This window comes from Budorcas taxicolor, chromosome 12 (genome assembly GCF_023091745.1).
Source record: "Budorcas taxicolor isolate Tak-1 chromosome 12, Takin1.1, whole genome shotgun sequence".
NCBI classification, from domain to species: Eukaryota; Metazoa; Chordata; class Mammalia; order Artiodactyla; family Bovidae; genus Budorcas; species Budorcas taxicolor.
In genome coordinates, this window is record NC_068921.1 from 69,832,703 (window position 1) to 69,848,046 (window position 15,344).

The 15,344-nt window shown below is 38.5% G+C and overlaps 1 protein-coding gene across 1 annotated transcript in view; it reads left to right on the plus strand.

The window, feature by feature from the left end:
- The window catches only part of LOC128057588 (ATP-binding cassette sub-family C member 4-like), a 286,799-nt gene that overhangs the window by 201,366 nt on the left and 70,089 nt on the right, over window positions 1–15,344 (plus strand). Inside the window, exons 15-20 of the mRNA XM_052650036.1 lie at window positions 793–1,002; window positions 2,218–2,358; window positions 3,161–3,198; window positions 3,590–3,684; window positions 5,533–5,679; window positions 8,044–8,057. Of these exons, the coding sequence (XP_052505996.1) occupies window positions 793–1,002; window positions 2,218–2,358; window positions 3,161–3,198; window positions 3,590–3,684; window positions 5,533–5,679; window positions 8,044–8,057 (645 nt within the window). The remainder of the gene's footprint in view (window positions 1–792; window positions 1,003–2,217; window positions 2,359–3,160; window positions 3,199–3,589; window positions 3,685–5,532; window positions 5,680–8,043; window positions 8,058–15,344) is intronic.

Genomic DNA, 15,344 nt, shown 5'->3' on the forward strand with positions numbered 1-15,344 from the left:
TAGCAGTTGCCTGATTTAAGGAGGCCTGGTTATCTGCTTGTGATTGGTTGTTTTTAAGTTCTCCTCTCAAATTTGAGCTCACTGATTCTGGGTTAGGTTTTGGTTTGCTGCCAAGGCTTTAGAACCACTCCAGTGTCATGGCCTTCTTATTTAATGACTTGAACTGAAAGAATATTGAATTTGCAGTTGGGAACTTTCTAAGTTTGTGGGGAAGTTTAAAGACAATGAAGACACAGCTCATGGATTCTCTGTCCAGAGCTACTTCTTACAGATCTTGTCCCAGCTGAACACATGCTCCTGTGACAGTGACATGGTCAGCAAAGGTTTGATGAGTGAGTCTTACCTGTGCAGATGTGCTTGTGCTCACCTCTGTGTCAGTCTTAAGTTTGTTTCATGGAATATCTTTTCCAATTGACTGTTTTTAAAAATTCTACTTGTCACATGAAGTTTATCTGAATTGTCTAAAAAAGCTCTACTGATACTTCCACTGACGTCTATAGTTTTTGCTTCCCTAAGTGCCCACAGTAGTTATCTCAATGACCTCCATTTTTAACACATGAGAACACATTTCTTTCATATCTGACAGCACCTTACACAATATTTGGTTTGGCAGAAAACAGAAGGCTTGTACTGTGTCTACTGAAATAGATTTGTGAACCATAATTCCAGACCTAAGAAATATTTTCTTACAAAAGTTATAGTTTAATACCAGTTAACTTTTCTTGATTAGTATTTAAATTAGTATTATCTAATGCAAGTGCATTACTCTCAAGTTTAAAATTTTTATTTTAGGGTGAAATGGTACAAAAAGGGACTTATGCTGAGTTACTGAAATCCGGGGTAGATTCTGCTTCCTTTTTAAAGAAGGAGATTGAGGAGACTGAACCATCTCCAGTTCCTGAATCTCCCACTATGAGGACTCAGACATCCTCCAAGTCTTCAGTTCAGTCTCAACAGTCTTCCACACCCTTGTTGAAAGATGCAGCTGCAGACGACCAAGATGTGAGTTTCTCGTTCTGCAACATCCTGGTCTGTCCACTTTTGATGGCTGTTCAGTCCTATCCTCTCATGACATCTTTGTCTCAAAGTAAATCAGTTTCCAGGGCCTTATTCCATGGAATTGGTAGAATTAAATTGCTCTCTGATCAGGGTTCTCCTTTGGGTATTGGATGATGAATCTTATCAAGATTAGTAGAGGGTACACTGCTATGAATTCCTGGGTGTATGTTTATAATGGCTCCCAGCTTCCCTTTTATATCAGAGGCTTACTATGAAGAACTCCTCCTATCAAATCCTGCTGTGACCACATTAAATCAGCTATTTTTCCTGCATATTGAAATATTCTGGCACTGCAGATGACTGATTGTCATATTTTGTCTTGGTGTCAGAAGGTTTGTGACAGACCAGAGATAACATGTGCAAAGGACCTGACACAGCAGACTCTGATTAGTCCCTCACATTTCAGTGACGAATCACTGAAATTCAGGAACCACATAGATTCAGATCATATGCTGTCCTCCTGCTATCCAAACTCACCTTATTCCAACTTGTGTGAACTCAGCTTACTGTATTTGACCAGTATTTTGAGGGCCAGCTATGTTTTATGTTTTCATCATTGAGTGGCACAAGTCATCTAGAGGGATACATTAACTACATATCATTTTGTGTGTTATTTTGGAACAAACTTCTGCATTCATATTTGAATTGGATATGTTTTGCGTGTGCCGAAAGTCATGATATACTATTTTTATTCTTTAGTCATATAATTTATTTTTTAATTGGAGTATAACTGTTTTGCAATGTTATGTTGTTTTCCGCTGTGCAATGAAATGAATCAGCCATATGTATGCATATATCCCCTCCTTCTTGGACCCCCTTTCCCCCCTACACCCCTGTCCCAAACATCTAGATCATCACAGAGCACTGCTACTTTAAGCAAAGCCACACAACAATGAATAACCTTGTGCAAATGATATTTCCTTATTTCTAATAGATTACTAGAAGTAGTATGGCTGGGTCCAAGAGTCAATGCATATATGGTTTGGTTAGATATTTCCATACCCTCTGCATAGGAAATGGACCATCTTGTACTCCTACCAGCATGTGAGGTGTGTCCGTTTTCGCTACAGAATTGCAATTTAGGGCATTGTTGAACTTTTGTAGTTTTTTAGTTCATTATTTAAAATTTTGTCTTTCATTGCCATTTTTCCCTCCAAGACTGAGAATATACAGGATACACTATCTGAGGAGAGACATTTAGAAGGAAAAGTTGGTTTTAAGACCTACAAGAATTACTTCAGAGCTGGTGCTCACTGGTCTGTCATCATTTTCCTTATTCTAGTAAACATAGCAGCTCAGGTAAGTAAGGAAATTTGTTTCGGTGTGTGCCCTTAGCTTGATATTCACATACTATTTATACTGTATCTATTTATTTAATTATTATTATGTTTATGAAGAGATTTATTTTAAAAAACTGGCTCATGAAGCTGTGGGATCTACCTGGGTGAATCTGAAAGCAGAAGAGCAGGCCTGCAGGCTGGAACCTCAGGCAGGAGCTGCGGTCTTAAGGCAGAATTTCTTCCTCCTCAAGGAAGCTTCAGGTTGTGCTCTTACAGCCTTCAACTGACTGGATGGGGCCTTCCACGTTGTTGATAGTTATTTTTACTTACGGTGACTAATTATAGATATGAACCACAATCCACAAAAAATACCTTCACATTAATATCTAGAGGAGTATATGATTAAATCACCAGAGACTGGAATGGCCAAGGTGACACAGAAAATTGACCATCACAGTACCTGTCAAGAGTCTTCCTTCAAAACCCCGAGCATTTACACTACAACTTTTTTTTTTTTTTTTTTTGCATGTACTTGGATTTGCATTCAAATATGCTATCTTTGGGTAGCAAAATAAGTGAGGCTTATTGGAGTTGTGTGTTTGTGACAGATTCTAGGAAAAAAAAAGAATGGCTTTTAGAGATATTAAATTATAACATGCCCTCCCCTGGCCTTTCATCCATCTGGGATGTGGGGCTTGACGCAGACCTGAGTCGGAAGGACTGTCTTTGTGTTCTGGAGCCTTTCCCTCCCGCATCCTAGTGAGAGGGGTGTGAGGGCTCAGTAACGCCAGTGTGTGAGTGACTGTTGTTTCCTGATCCAGGTTGCCTACATCCTGCAGGATTGGTGGCTTTTAAACTGGTGAGTGATTCCTGCTCTGACCCAAAGTGCTGTAAATTCTACACAAAGCCTCACTTTCCCACAGAGTCAGGGGGAGGGGCGGGGATTGTTCAGCCTCCTCTTCTGACCCTCATGTAGTTTCCCTGAAGAAAAATCACAGTTCCTGCTGGACTGTGACCCTCCCATGGTCTCTCTCCATGTCTCACTCTCAGAAGCTTCCTCACAGATATTTTTGAGAACTGAAAGTCGTGATTCAAATGGTATGTCTATAAGGTAGAGAGACTTGGGACCCTTAGAGCTGGGAACCATTTTCTAACATTAAATTCATTTCCTAAATCAAAATTAATTTTTTTTCTGGTATATATGTATATTCTATCTATAGCACAATATTTTTTTCTTCCCTGTTCCATAGGGCAAATGAACAGCATACTCTGAATATCATGGCATATGAAAAAGGAAATATAACGGAGATGCTTGATCTAAACTGGTACTTAGGAATTTTTTCAGGTAAAGCTGAATCATCTGGTCTATTATACTAGAGTTCTGAGGTGCTTACAAGGAGCCTGTGTGAGCAACTAGGGCTTCCAGGAGAAATTCAGAAATACCTCAACAAATAAGAGTCTGAGTCACATTTACTCTATGAATTAATTGGAATAATTATTTAAAAAATCTACTAAAAGAAGGTGAATGAAGACTCTTAATTTGTCTGTACTGGATTTTGGAAGTTAAACTAGAATTGAACATTCAGAAAATCAGCCACTGGAAACACGTGCTACTGTCTATTCTAATGGGTTGCTTTATCTAAATCTTATTATATGGATGGACAAGGGGATTAGAAATGGATCCCCACCCTGTGGTTTGAATTTTTCCAGTTCTGTCTGAATAACCCCTGTCTTTTATTGAACTCAGATGAATTCCTCTGGCAGCAAGGGCCCCCAAGCAAAAGCACTATTTCCTTGAAGGTATGCAAACTCCGCTTTGCCACACTGCTCATCTCTTAGGTTTCACCAATTACTTAAGAGAGAAGCTAAGTAGGGAGAAATCCAGTGTCTGGGAATTAATTAGGATTCCTTCTCTTTCTTACCTTGAGATCACAATGTTATTGCACCTCCAATTGTGTGATTAATTTAACATCTGGCTTGCCAGACTAATATTAATTAACGTGGCTCTGTTTTCACAAGATTGCCTAGAATCTGTGTAGCATTTCATACTTTCAAAAGGAAATCCTCATCTAAAATTTTAAAATATTTGACAAGAAACATGCATACAAACTTTCTGCAAAGATAGAGTGAATTATATCTTGTAAGAACCCACTCATTGAAATTTGATATTTCTTTTGTTGATCACTGGCTAAGAGACCTAAATCCATTAGCTGTTTACCTTCTGAATTGGTGGACTGTGGGGGCTTAAAGGAAGAAGGAAAGATTCTATTGTATATTTGTTTAGGATAGTGGGCTAAGGCAAATGCCTGTGGATGGAATTCAGGAATTCGAACAGCTTCAGGGTTGGAATAACAGTGATGTGAAAAGCTGAAGGAGAAAAAATATTTGATGGAATGTTTATAACAGAAGTTATTTCCAGTTTCCTTAGTGTCATGGGTTAAAGAGATGTTTGAAGAGCTATTTTAATTTTTATATGCATAGTAAATAATCATTTATATCATTAATAAAATAAATTTAAATAATTATGTGCGTTTACAAATGCTTTTTGTTTCTATAAAATAGTGAGATTAGTTGCTTTTTTAGGTTAATTATCTTGTGTTAAGATATAACTTGCATTTTCTTGCAATTCAACTATTTAAGAAATTTTCTACTTGTAACTTAGTATGGTATTTTCCTATTTTTTCAAGCTACTGGGTATTTTGTACAATGAAATGAAATAATTTCTCCTGTTTCCTGTTAATTCACATGCTGGTACCAAAGCATACCACAATTTCACATTATGGAAAATTTTGTAAATAATGAGATTTGAAACATGGAGAAAGAATGATTAACTACTTTTTATACTTAATTTTTCTTCTGATTTTTTAAAATTAGAATTGAGTTTGGAAAGCCTAGAATGAAATTATAGTTTACACCTCCTTTTTTCTTCACACGTGGTTTCTGTTTAGTGAAAGGAAAATACTGATTTTCATATTCTTTTTAATAAATGTATTTTGTGAATGCATTAAACTCACAGAATCCATTCTATATATGTATCTAAACATTTATTTCACATTCTATATATTAAAATTTATATGTAAATTCTTTTTATAGAGGAAAATGCATAATATCTTTATAAACTGCCTGCTGTACTTCAGTATCATTGAAGAAAAGGCAGAAATTTTGTGTTATAAGTGACATTTCTTTATTTCAGGTTTAACTGTATCTACTATCCTTTTTGGTGTCACAAGATGTCTGTTGGCATTGTACATCCTTGTTAATTCTTCACAAACTTTGCACAACAAAATGTTGAAGTCCATTTTGAGAGCTCCGGTATCATTCTTTGATAGAAATCCAGAGGGTAAGTCAGACACCAAGTTTCTCAGTAAATATGTCTTAACACAGTCAGTGCTTTGCCATGTTCTGGTATTTGAAAATGGAAGAGATGCTTGGAATAAATCACTGTGTGTATTGATTCATTTTCTACAAAAATCTTCACTGATATTTTTCTCTTACTAGAGAAAATTTGAATATAGGAGCATATAAGCTTTTCATTTATGTGCGTGGGGGAAGATAAATGAATGTTCACTTAGCAGAATGGTTTAGGAATCCATTTATTGTGTGGCTTATGAAACACCATATATTTGTTTTAAAAATGTATTTATTTTAATTGGAGGATAATTAATTTACAATATTGTGGTGGTCTTGCCATACATCAACATGAATCCGCCATGAGTGCACAATTGTCTCTTCATCCTGAACCCCCTCCCACCTCCCTCTCCACCCCAGGATTGTCCCAGAATACTGGCTTGAGTGCCCTGCTTCATTCATTGAACTTGCACAGGTCATCTATTTTACATATGATAATATACGTATTTCAATTCTATTTTCTCAGATCATCCCACCCTTGCCTTCTCCCACATAGTCCAAGAGCCTGTTCTTTACATCTATGTGTCTTTTGCTGCCTTGCACATAGGTTCATCATTACTGTCTTTCTGAATTCCATATATATGCATTAATATGCTGTATTGGTGTTTCTTTTTTTGACCTACTTCATTCTGTTTAATAGGCTCCAGTTTCATCTACCTCATTAGAACTGACTCAAATGCATTTTTTTTTTTTAGAGCTGAGTAATAGTCCATTCTGTATATGTATCACAACTTCCTTATCCATTTGTCTGTCAATGGACATCTAAGTTGCTTTCACGTCCTAGGTATTGTAAACAGTGCTGTAATGAACATTGGGGTGCATGTGTCTCTTTCCATTCTGGTTTCCTCAGTGTGTATGCCCAGAAGTGGGATTGGTAGGTCATATGGCAATTCTATTTAGTTTTTTAAGGAATCTCCACACTGTTCTCCATAGGGGCTGTACTAGTTTTCATTCCCACCAAAAGTATAAGAGGGAAACACCCTATATTTGATGTTCAGTTCTGTTCAGTCATTCAGTCATGTCCAACTCCTTGTGACCCCATGAACTGCAGCACGCCAGGCCTTCCTGTCCATCACCAACTCCTAGAGGCCACCCAAACCCATGTCCATCAAGTTGGTGATGCCATCCAACCATCTCACCCTCTATTGTCCCCTTCTCCTCCTGACCTCAATCTTTCCCAGCATCAGGGTCTTTTCCAATGAGTTAGCTCTTTGCATGAGGTGGCCAAAGTATTGGAGTTTCAGCTTCGGCATCAGTCTTTCCAATGAACACCCAGGGCTGATCTCCTTCAGAATGGACTGGTTGGATCTCCTTGCAGTCCAAGGGACTCTCAAGAGTCTTCTCCAACACCGCAGTTCAAAAGCATCAATTCTTCGGTGCTCAGTTTTCTTTATAGTCCAACTCTCACATCCATACATGACCACTGGAAAAACCATAGCCTTGACTAGATGGACCTCTGTTGACAAAGTAATGTCTCTGCTTTTTAATATGCTGCCTAGGTTGATCATAACTTTCCTTCCAAGGAGTAAGTGTCTTTTAATTTCATGGCTGCAGTCACCATCTGATGTGATTTTGGAGCCCAGAAAAATAAAATCTGACACTGTTTCCCCATCTATTTGCCATGGAATGATGGGACTCTATGCCATGATCTTAGTTTTCTGAATGTTGAGCTTTAAGCCAACTTTTTCACTCTCCTCTTTTCACTTTCATCAAGAGGCTCTTTAGTTCTTCTTCACTTTCTGCCATAAGGGTGGTGTCATCTGCCTATCTGAGGTTATTGATATTTCTCCTGGCAATCTTGATTCCAGCTTGTGTTTCTTCCAGTCCAGCGTTTCTCATGATGTATTCTGCATATAAGTTAAATAAGCAGGGTGACAATACAGCCTTGATGTACTCCTTTTCGTATTTGGAACCAGTCTGTTGTTTCATGTCCAGTTCTAACTGTTGCTTCCTGACTTACATACATCTGTTTCAGAATTTCCCATAGTTTATTGTGATCCACACAGTCAAAGGCTTTGGCATAGTCAATAAAGCAGAAATGTTTGATGTAAACATATTTAAATATTCTTGACTAGTTGCTAAAACATGGACACTTAAATAGCCTTAAGTTAGGCTGTCCCATACAAAGAACCTTCTTACAAGTAATCTCCCTACAGGACACAGGCTATGTTTCTTTCTCTCGATTGCCCTTTCATTCCTGGAATCACACAGCTCTGGCATGTTCTCCAACTATGAGGTTTTCCTAATAAGGTAATGACTTCCAATTACATATAAGAGGCTTTGTGTTACCTAACAGGTGAATCTTCAATAGTAAGTTTCCAATATGAGAGTCCCTGGAGGTTTACCAGTGGTTGATGCCTCCACTTTGAGGCCTTTCACTTGTCTTTTGGAAGGTATCCTCCTGACTTGGGTTTCTATGAAGAGTTAGTTCATCAGTTAATTGGACATGCTCACTCTCTCCAGTTAATTTGACTTGTGCTGAGGCCCAGGGCAGCTTTGTTTTTGCAGGTGATGATTGACAGGACCTACTGAGGTAGAGAGGTGGGCTTGAGGGAGGATGGAAGTAGCCTTGGACTGGCCATCAACTAGTCGTGTGACAAAGCCCAAAGCAAGTGGATACTACTTGGGCAGTCAACTATCAAGGCATGATATTGTCATGATATAAGTATGGACTCTGGAGCTACCTTCCTAGGTTCAGTCCTGGTGCTAGTTCCTAATTGTGCTAGCTGATTGTAGTTATGTTAATACTTATATGTTAATTACTCTGTGTCTTAGTTTTCTTACCTGTAAAATAGAGATGCTGTTCATATCTACCATATCAAATACCATGGAAATTAAACAGGTTAATACATTTAGAGGGCTTAGCACATGGTCAATGCCTAATGAACCTTAGTGATAAGGACAACATGGTGTCTGGGAACTTTGTCTTCTGTGAGATGGGAATAATGGCTTCCCTCCTTGTTTCATAAGACTTTTGTGAGAATTAAATAAGACTGTTTACAGTAGTATCCTGTGCAGATTTATTCAGCAGTTGTTTAGTTCAGGCACTGCGTAAAACATAGGATAGTAACCTGCAAAGGCCCACACAGATCTTGTCTTACTATGAAGCTGTAAAGAGAAAGTGATTGGAGGAGTCTATGCTATTACGGCTGTGAACTTGTTCCACTTTATCACTTAATGTGAAAACTACAGTCATAAAGTTGGGAGCATTAAGTGGGACTGGATTTCTTTCATCACAGCTTCTGAGTGCTCATGACCACAGTTAACCAGGCTCTTCATGCTCAAGACCTGTAGGCTTCTCCACATGCTGATTCATTTTTTTTCAAGGATTTGGGACCAAGTTTAAATCTTTGAAGTTGCTCATCTTAGAGCAGCCGGCACACTAATGTTTATCTTGCCTCCTTCTCCTTGTATCTCTTAGCAGGACTTCATTCCTTCAAGAAAATAGAAGCCCAAATAGGTACTGCAATGACAGGCCTAGTTTGCCCAAAAGGTTTAGGGGCCAAAAATTATTTATTTGCTCTTTTAGTGATGGGTTAAATTAAACTCCTTTTTATAGTTTATTTTCAAGAGTAGAATTTGTAATAAATTATTTGTAGTGGACTTTCTTTCTTGTATGTGATGGCATTAAGAGCAAACCACATATATTGGTTCTTTGGAAGTTGCAGTTCATAGATCCAGACTATTCAAGCTTCCAAGTTCTGTTGTCTGTCAATCAAGGAACTGAAACTGTTTAACACCTAGTACATTTCCCTGGGGGTTATTTATGCTTTAAAGAAGTTATGTGGGTTAAATACTTTATCTGATAATAGTTTTACCTAATAAACTTAGGCCTTTATGAAGTAAAGAGGAGGAATTCATCCATTTTAAAACATCAGTAGACATTTAGTTCAGCTATTTCAAATCCTGAAAGATGATGCTGTGAAAGTGCTGCACTCAATATGCCAGCAAATTTGGAAAACTCAGCAGTGGCCACAGGACTGGAAAAGATCAGTTTTCATTCCAATCCCAAAGAAAGACAATGCCAAAGAATGCTCAAACTACTTTACAACTGTGCTCATCTCACACGCTAGTAAAGTAATGCTCAAAGTTCTCCAAGCCAGGCTTCAGCAATATGTGAACCGTGAACTTCCTGATGTTCAAGCTGGTTTTAGAAAAGGCAGAGGAACCAGAGATCAAATGGCCAACATCTGCTGGATCATGGAAAAAGCAAGAGAGTTCCAGAAAAACATCGATTTATGCTTTATTGACTATGCCAAAGCCTTGACTGTGTGGATCACAATCAACTGTGGAAAATCCTGAAAGAGATAGGAATACCAGACCACCTGACCTGCCTCTTCAAAAACCTATATGCAGGTCAGGAAGCAACAGTTAGAACCGGACATGGAAAAACAGACTGGTTCCAAATAGGAAAAAGAAGAGGTCAAGGCTGTATATTGTCACCCTGCTTATTTAACTTCTATGCAGAGTACATCATGAGAAATGCTGGACTGGAAGAAGCACAAGCTGGAATCAAGATTGCCGGGAGAAATATCAATAACCTCAGATATGCAGATGACACCACTCTTATGGCAGAAAGTGAAGAGGAACTCAAAAGCCTCTTGATGAAAGTGAAAGAGGAGAGTGAAAAAGTTGACTTAAAGCTCAGCTTTCAGAAAACTAAGATCATGGCATCTGGTCTCACCACTTCATGGGAAACAGTGGAAACAGTGTCAGACTTTGTGTTTTTTGGGCTCCAAAATCACTGCAGGTGGTGATTGCAGCCCAGCCATGGAATTAAGACGCTTATTCCTTGGAAGGAAAGTTATGACCAACCTAGATAGCATATTGAAAAGCAGAGACATTACTTTACCAACAAAGGTCCACTAGTCAAGGCTATGGTTTTTCCAGTGGTCATGTATGGATTTGAGAGTTAGACTGTGAAGAAAGCTGAGTGCTGAATAATTGATGCTTTTGAACTGTGATGTTGGAGAAGACTCTTGAGAGTCCCTTGGACTGCAAGGAGATCCAACCAGTTCATTCTAAAGGAGATCAGTCCTGGGTGTTCTTTGGAAGGACTGATGCTGAAGCTGAAACTCCAATACTTTGGCCCCCTCATGCGAAGAGTTGACTCATTGGAAAAGACTCTGATGCTGGGAGGGATGGTGGGCAGGAGGAGAAGGGGATGACAGAGGATGAGATGACTGGATGGCATCACCAACTCAATGGACATGAGTTTGTGTGAACTCTGGGAGTTGGTGATGGATAAGGAAGCCTGGCATGCTGCAGTTCATGGGGTCGCAAAGAGTCAGACACGACTGAATGACTGAACTGAACTGATTGGACAGAGAGCTGGGATGTAGGTGAAGATGCTGTGACATCCCATTTCTACTGAAATAGCTTTGGAAGAGCTGTGCCAGTCACTTTTCATTTTTTGGCTTCAGGTTTTAACATATAAGAAGTGGGGGACCTTTTCACTATATTGGTCATCTACTAGTTGTTATTTGTGGACCCAAGCACTAGAGAAAAGGTCCCTGTCTTCAAGGTATTTGAAAACTTTAATTGCAGACAATGGATTGATTATTTTTTTAAATGTCATGTCAGTATTCTATGATTCATTATAGAAAAGATACATATCCAAAATTTAATACAGCTGTAGATTGGAGATCTCAATTCACATGTACAGACAACACAGATACTTATAAGCATAGCCCTGTGATGTATTTCTTTTTCATAGTCAATTACATAAGTTGTTGCCCTTGTTATAAAATTTTTTTTCTAAATTCTGTTCTGGAATTTAAAGATGAAATGTTTTCAAAATGAAATGACACCAGTGGGAATGTGAGAGGAATTTTGGAAATAAAACTGATTAAAAAACAAACAAAACAAAACAAAACAATCATCTCTAAGCTTACAGAAAACTCAGCTCAGTGTCTAGACTCTTGATGATACTGAAATGCTTTCTTGAGCCACCAGGTAGGGACAGTCTGGGTGCTAAAGCTAATCTCAGAAAGTGTGTTAGGGAAAGAAGAGGGAAGACAGCACTTTCATTGTTGACCTTGGTAATCTCTACACACACTTCTCTCTGGGTCTTTTAGAAGCATGTTACAAATGTTTTGACCATATCCTGAACATAAGCAATGATGTTTTCTTCATATATAATGTTGGCATGAAACTGTGATATGTTGAATGTTTTTTTTTCTTCATTCTTTGTAACCAGGATTAATCTTCAGAAATTTCTCCCTCAGGTGAAACTCTAATATATAGGAAAAAAGATGACAAGCTTCCAAGTACACTTTGAGTGGAAAATTATTAAAAGTTTGTTGAGTACAAAGCTATTATAAAATCAAGTTCTGTATTCTGGAAGTATTTCCTTTCCTTTCTTTTTTTGCAACTGCATTATAATAGATGTATCCCATGGGATTAGTTTTCATTCCAATCTCAAAGAAGGGCAATGCTAAAGAATGTTCAAACTATGGTACTATTGCACTCATTTCATATGCTAGCAAGGATATGCTCAAATCCTTCGAATTAGAACAACTGACCAAGAATTAATCTCCAAAATATACAAGCAGCTCATGTAGCTCAATACCTAAAAAGCAAACAACCTAATCAAAAAGTGGACTGAAGACCTAAACAGATATTTCTCCAAAGAAGATATATAAATGACTAATAAGCACATGGAAAGATGCTCACCCTTGGTCATTATTAGAGAAATGCAAATCAAAACCACAATGAGGTGTCATCTCACGTTGGTCAGAATGGCCATCATCCCAAAGTGTACAAATGATAAATGCTGGAGAGGGTGTGTAGAAAAGGGAACCCTGTTGCACTGTTAGTGCAAATGTAAACAAATACAGCCATTATGTAAGACAGGATTGTTGTTGCTGTTCAGTCATTTAGTCGTCCCTACTCTTTGTGACCCCATGGAATGCAGCATGCCAGGTTTCCTGTCCATCACCAACTCCCGGAGCTTACTCAAACTCATGTCCATTGAATCAGTGATGCCATCCAACCATCTCATCCTCTGTTGTCCCCTTCTCCTCCGTCCTTCAATCTTTCCCAGCATCAGGGTCTTTTCCAATAAGTCAGTTCTTTGCATCAGATGGCCAAAGTTTTGGAGTTTCAGCTTCAGCATCTGTCCTTCCAATGAGTATTCAGGACTGATTTCCTTTAGAATTGACTGGTTTGACATTCTTGCAGTCCAAGGGACTCTTGAGAGTCTTCTCCAACACCACAGTTGAAAAGCATCAATTCTTCAGTGCTCAGCCTTCTTTATGCCCCCAACAGTCACATCCATACATGACTACTGGAAAAACCAGAGCTTTGACTAGGTGGACCTTTGCTGTCAAAGTTAAATCTCTTCTTTTTAATACACTGCCTAGGTATGTGGCAGTGTATTTCTTCCAAGGAGCAAGCGTCTTTTAATTTCATGGTTGTAGTCACCATCCGTGGTGATTTTGGAGCCCAAGAAAATAAAGTGTGTCACTGTTTCCATTGTTTCCCTATCTATTTGCTGTAAAGTGATGGGACCAGGTGCCATGATCTTTGTTTTTTGAATGTTGAGTGTGAAGGCTTGAGTTTAAGTGAAAAAGTTTTAATTTTTTTCTCTTTCCTCTTTTCCCTTTATCAAGAGGCTCTTTAGTTCCTCTTCGTTTTCTGCCATATCTACCTATCTGAGGTTATTGGTATTTCTCCCAGCAATCTTGATTCCATCTTGTGCTTCATCCAGCCTGGCATTTCACATGATGTACTCTGAATATAATTAAATAAGCAAGGTGACGATATACAGTCTTGAGGCACTCCTTTCCTAATTTGGAACCAGTCCCTCGTTCTGTGTCCAGTTCCTAACTGTTGCTTCTTGACCTCCATACAGGTTTCTCAGGAGGAAGGTAACGTGGTCTGGTATTACCATCTCTTGAAGAATTTTCCACAGTTTGTTGTGATCCACACAATCAAAGGCTTTGGCATAGTCAATGAAGCAGAAGTAGATGTTTTTCTGGTATTTTCTTGCTTTTTCTATGATCCACTGGATGTTGGCCATTTGATCTCTGGTTCCTCTGCCTTTTCTAAATATAGCTTGTACATCTGAAAGTTCCCAGTTCATGTACTATTGAAGTGTAGCTTGAAGGATTTTGAGCATTACCTTGCTAGCATGTGAAATGAATGCAGTTGTGCAGTAATTTTAACATTCTTTGGCATTGTCCTTCTTTGAGACTGTAATGAAACCTGACCTTTTCCAGTCCTGTGGTCGCTGCTGAGTTTTCCAAATTTGCTGACATATCGAGTGCAGCACTTTCACAGCATCATCTTTTAGGATTTGTAATAGCTCAGCTGGAATTCCATACTTCCACCAGTTTTGTTCATAGTAATGCTTCCTAAGGCCTATGTGACTTCACACTCCAGAATGTCTGGCTCCAGGTGAGTGATCACACCATCATGCTTTTCTGGGTCATTAAGACTTTTTCCCCACAGTTCTGTGTATTCTTGCCACCTCTTCTTAATATCTTCTGCTTCTGTTAGGTCCCTACTGTTTCTTTCATTTATTGTGCCCATCTTTGCATGAAATGTTCCCTTGGTATCTCTAATTTTCTAAAAGTGACCCTTAGTCTTTCTCATCCTATTGTTTTCCTCTGTTTATTTGCACTGTTCACTTCATAGGACTTTTAAAAATCTCTTCTTCCTATTCTTTGGAATTCTGCATTCAGATGCATGTATCTTTTCTTGTCTCCTTTTGCTTTTGCCTTCTCTTCTTTTCCCAGCTATCTGTTAGGCCTCCTTAGACAACCATTTTGCCTTGTTGCATTTCTTTTTCTTGGGGATGGTTTTAGTCACCACCTCCTGTACAATGTTATGAACCTCTGTCCATAGTTTTTCATGCACTCTTTCTATCAGATATAATCCCTTGAATCTATTTGTCACTTCCACTATATAATCGTAAAGGATTTGATCCAGGTCATACCTGAATGGTCTAGTGGTTTTCCCTACTTTCTTCAATTTAAGTATGAGTTTTGCAAGAAGGAGCTCATGATATGAGCCACATTCAGTTCCTGGTCTTGCTTTTGCTGACTATATAGAGCTTCTCCTGCACAAAACAGCTGGCTGCAAAGGATATAATCAATCTGATTTCAATATTGACCATCTGGTGATGTCCATGTATAGAGTCACAGTCTGTGGGGTCTCAAATACATGGACACAACTTATGGACTAACAGTCCCATAGAGAAATGGGGAAATGTTTCAACTTCTTGAACACCTGAAAAGTCTATTTTAGACTTGTTATGTGTTTAAAAATCTTTATCTATACGTTATTACAAACACAGCCATGCTTCTCATGATGGGAAAATCCTGCCTCAAAACCTGCCATTGAGAGAAGGCAGTGTTATATAGCAGCATGTTGTTAACAATTCAGTAGAAAACAGAGTATCTGCCCTGGGTGATTCAGTCTAAGTCCCTGATTTGGGGATTTTTAAGTGAACAATTAATTAATGATTTCTTTCTGAACCTTAAGTGGATGTTTCTGGAAGTGTTCTTTTGATTCAGTGAGTAATCTTATCCTTCACTCTGTTTGATTAAAGCATGTAACCAAAAAGAAGAGAATCTTGAAGGTGTCATAAGA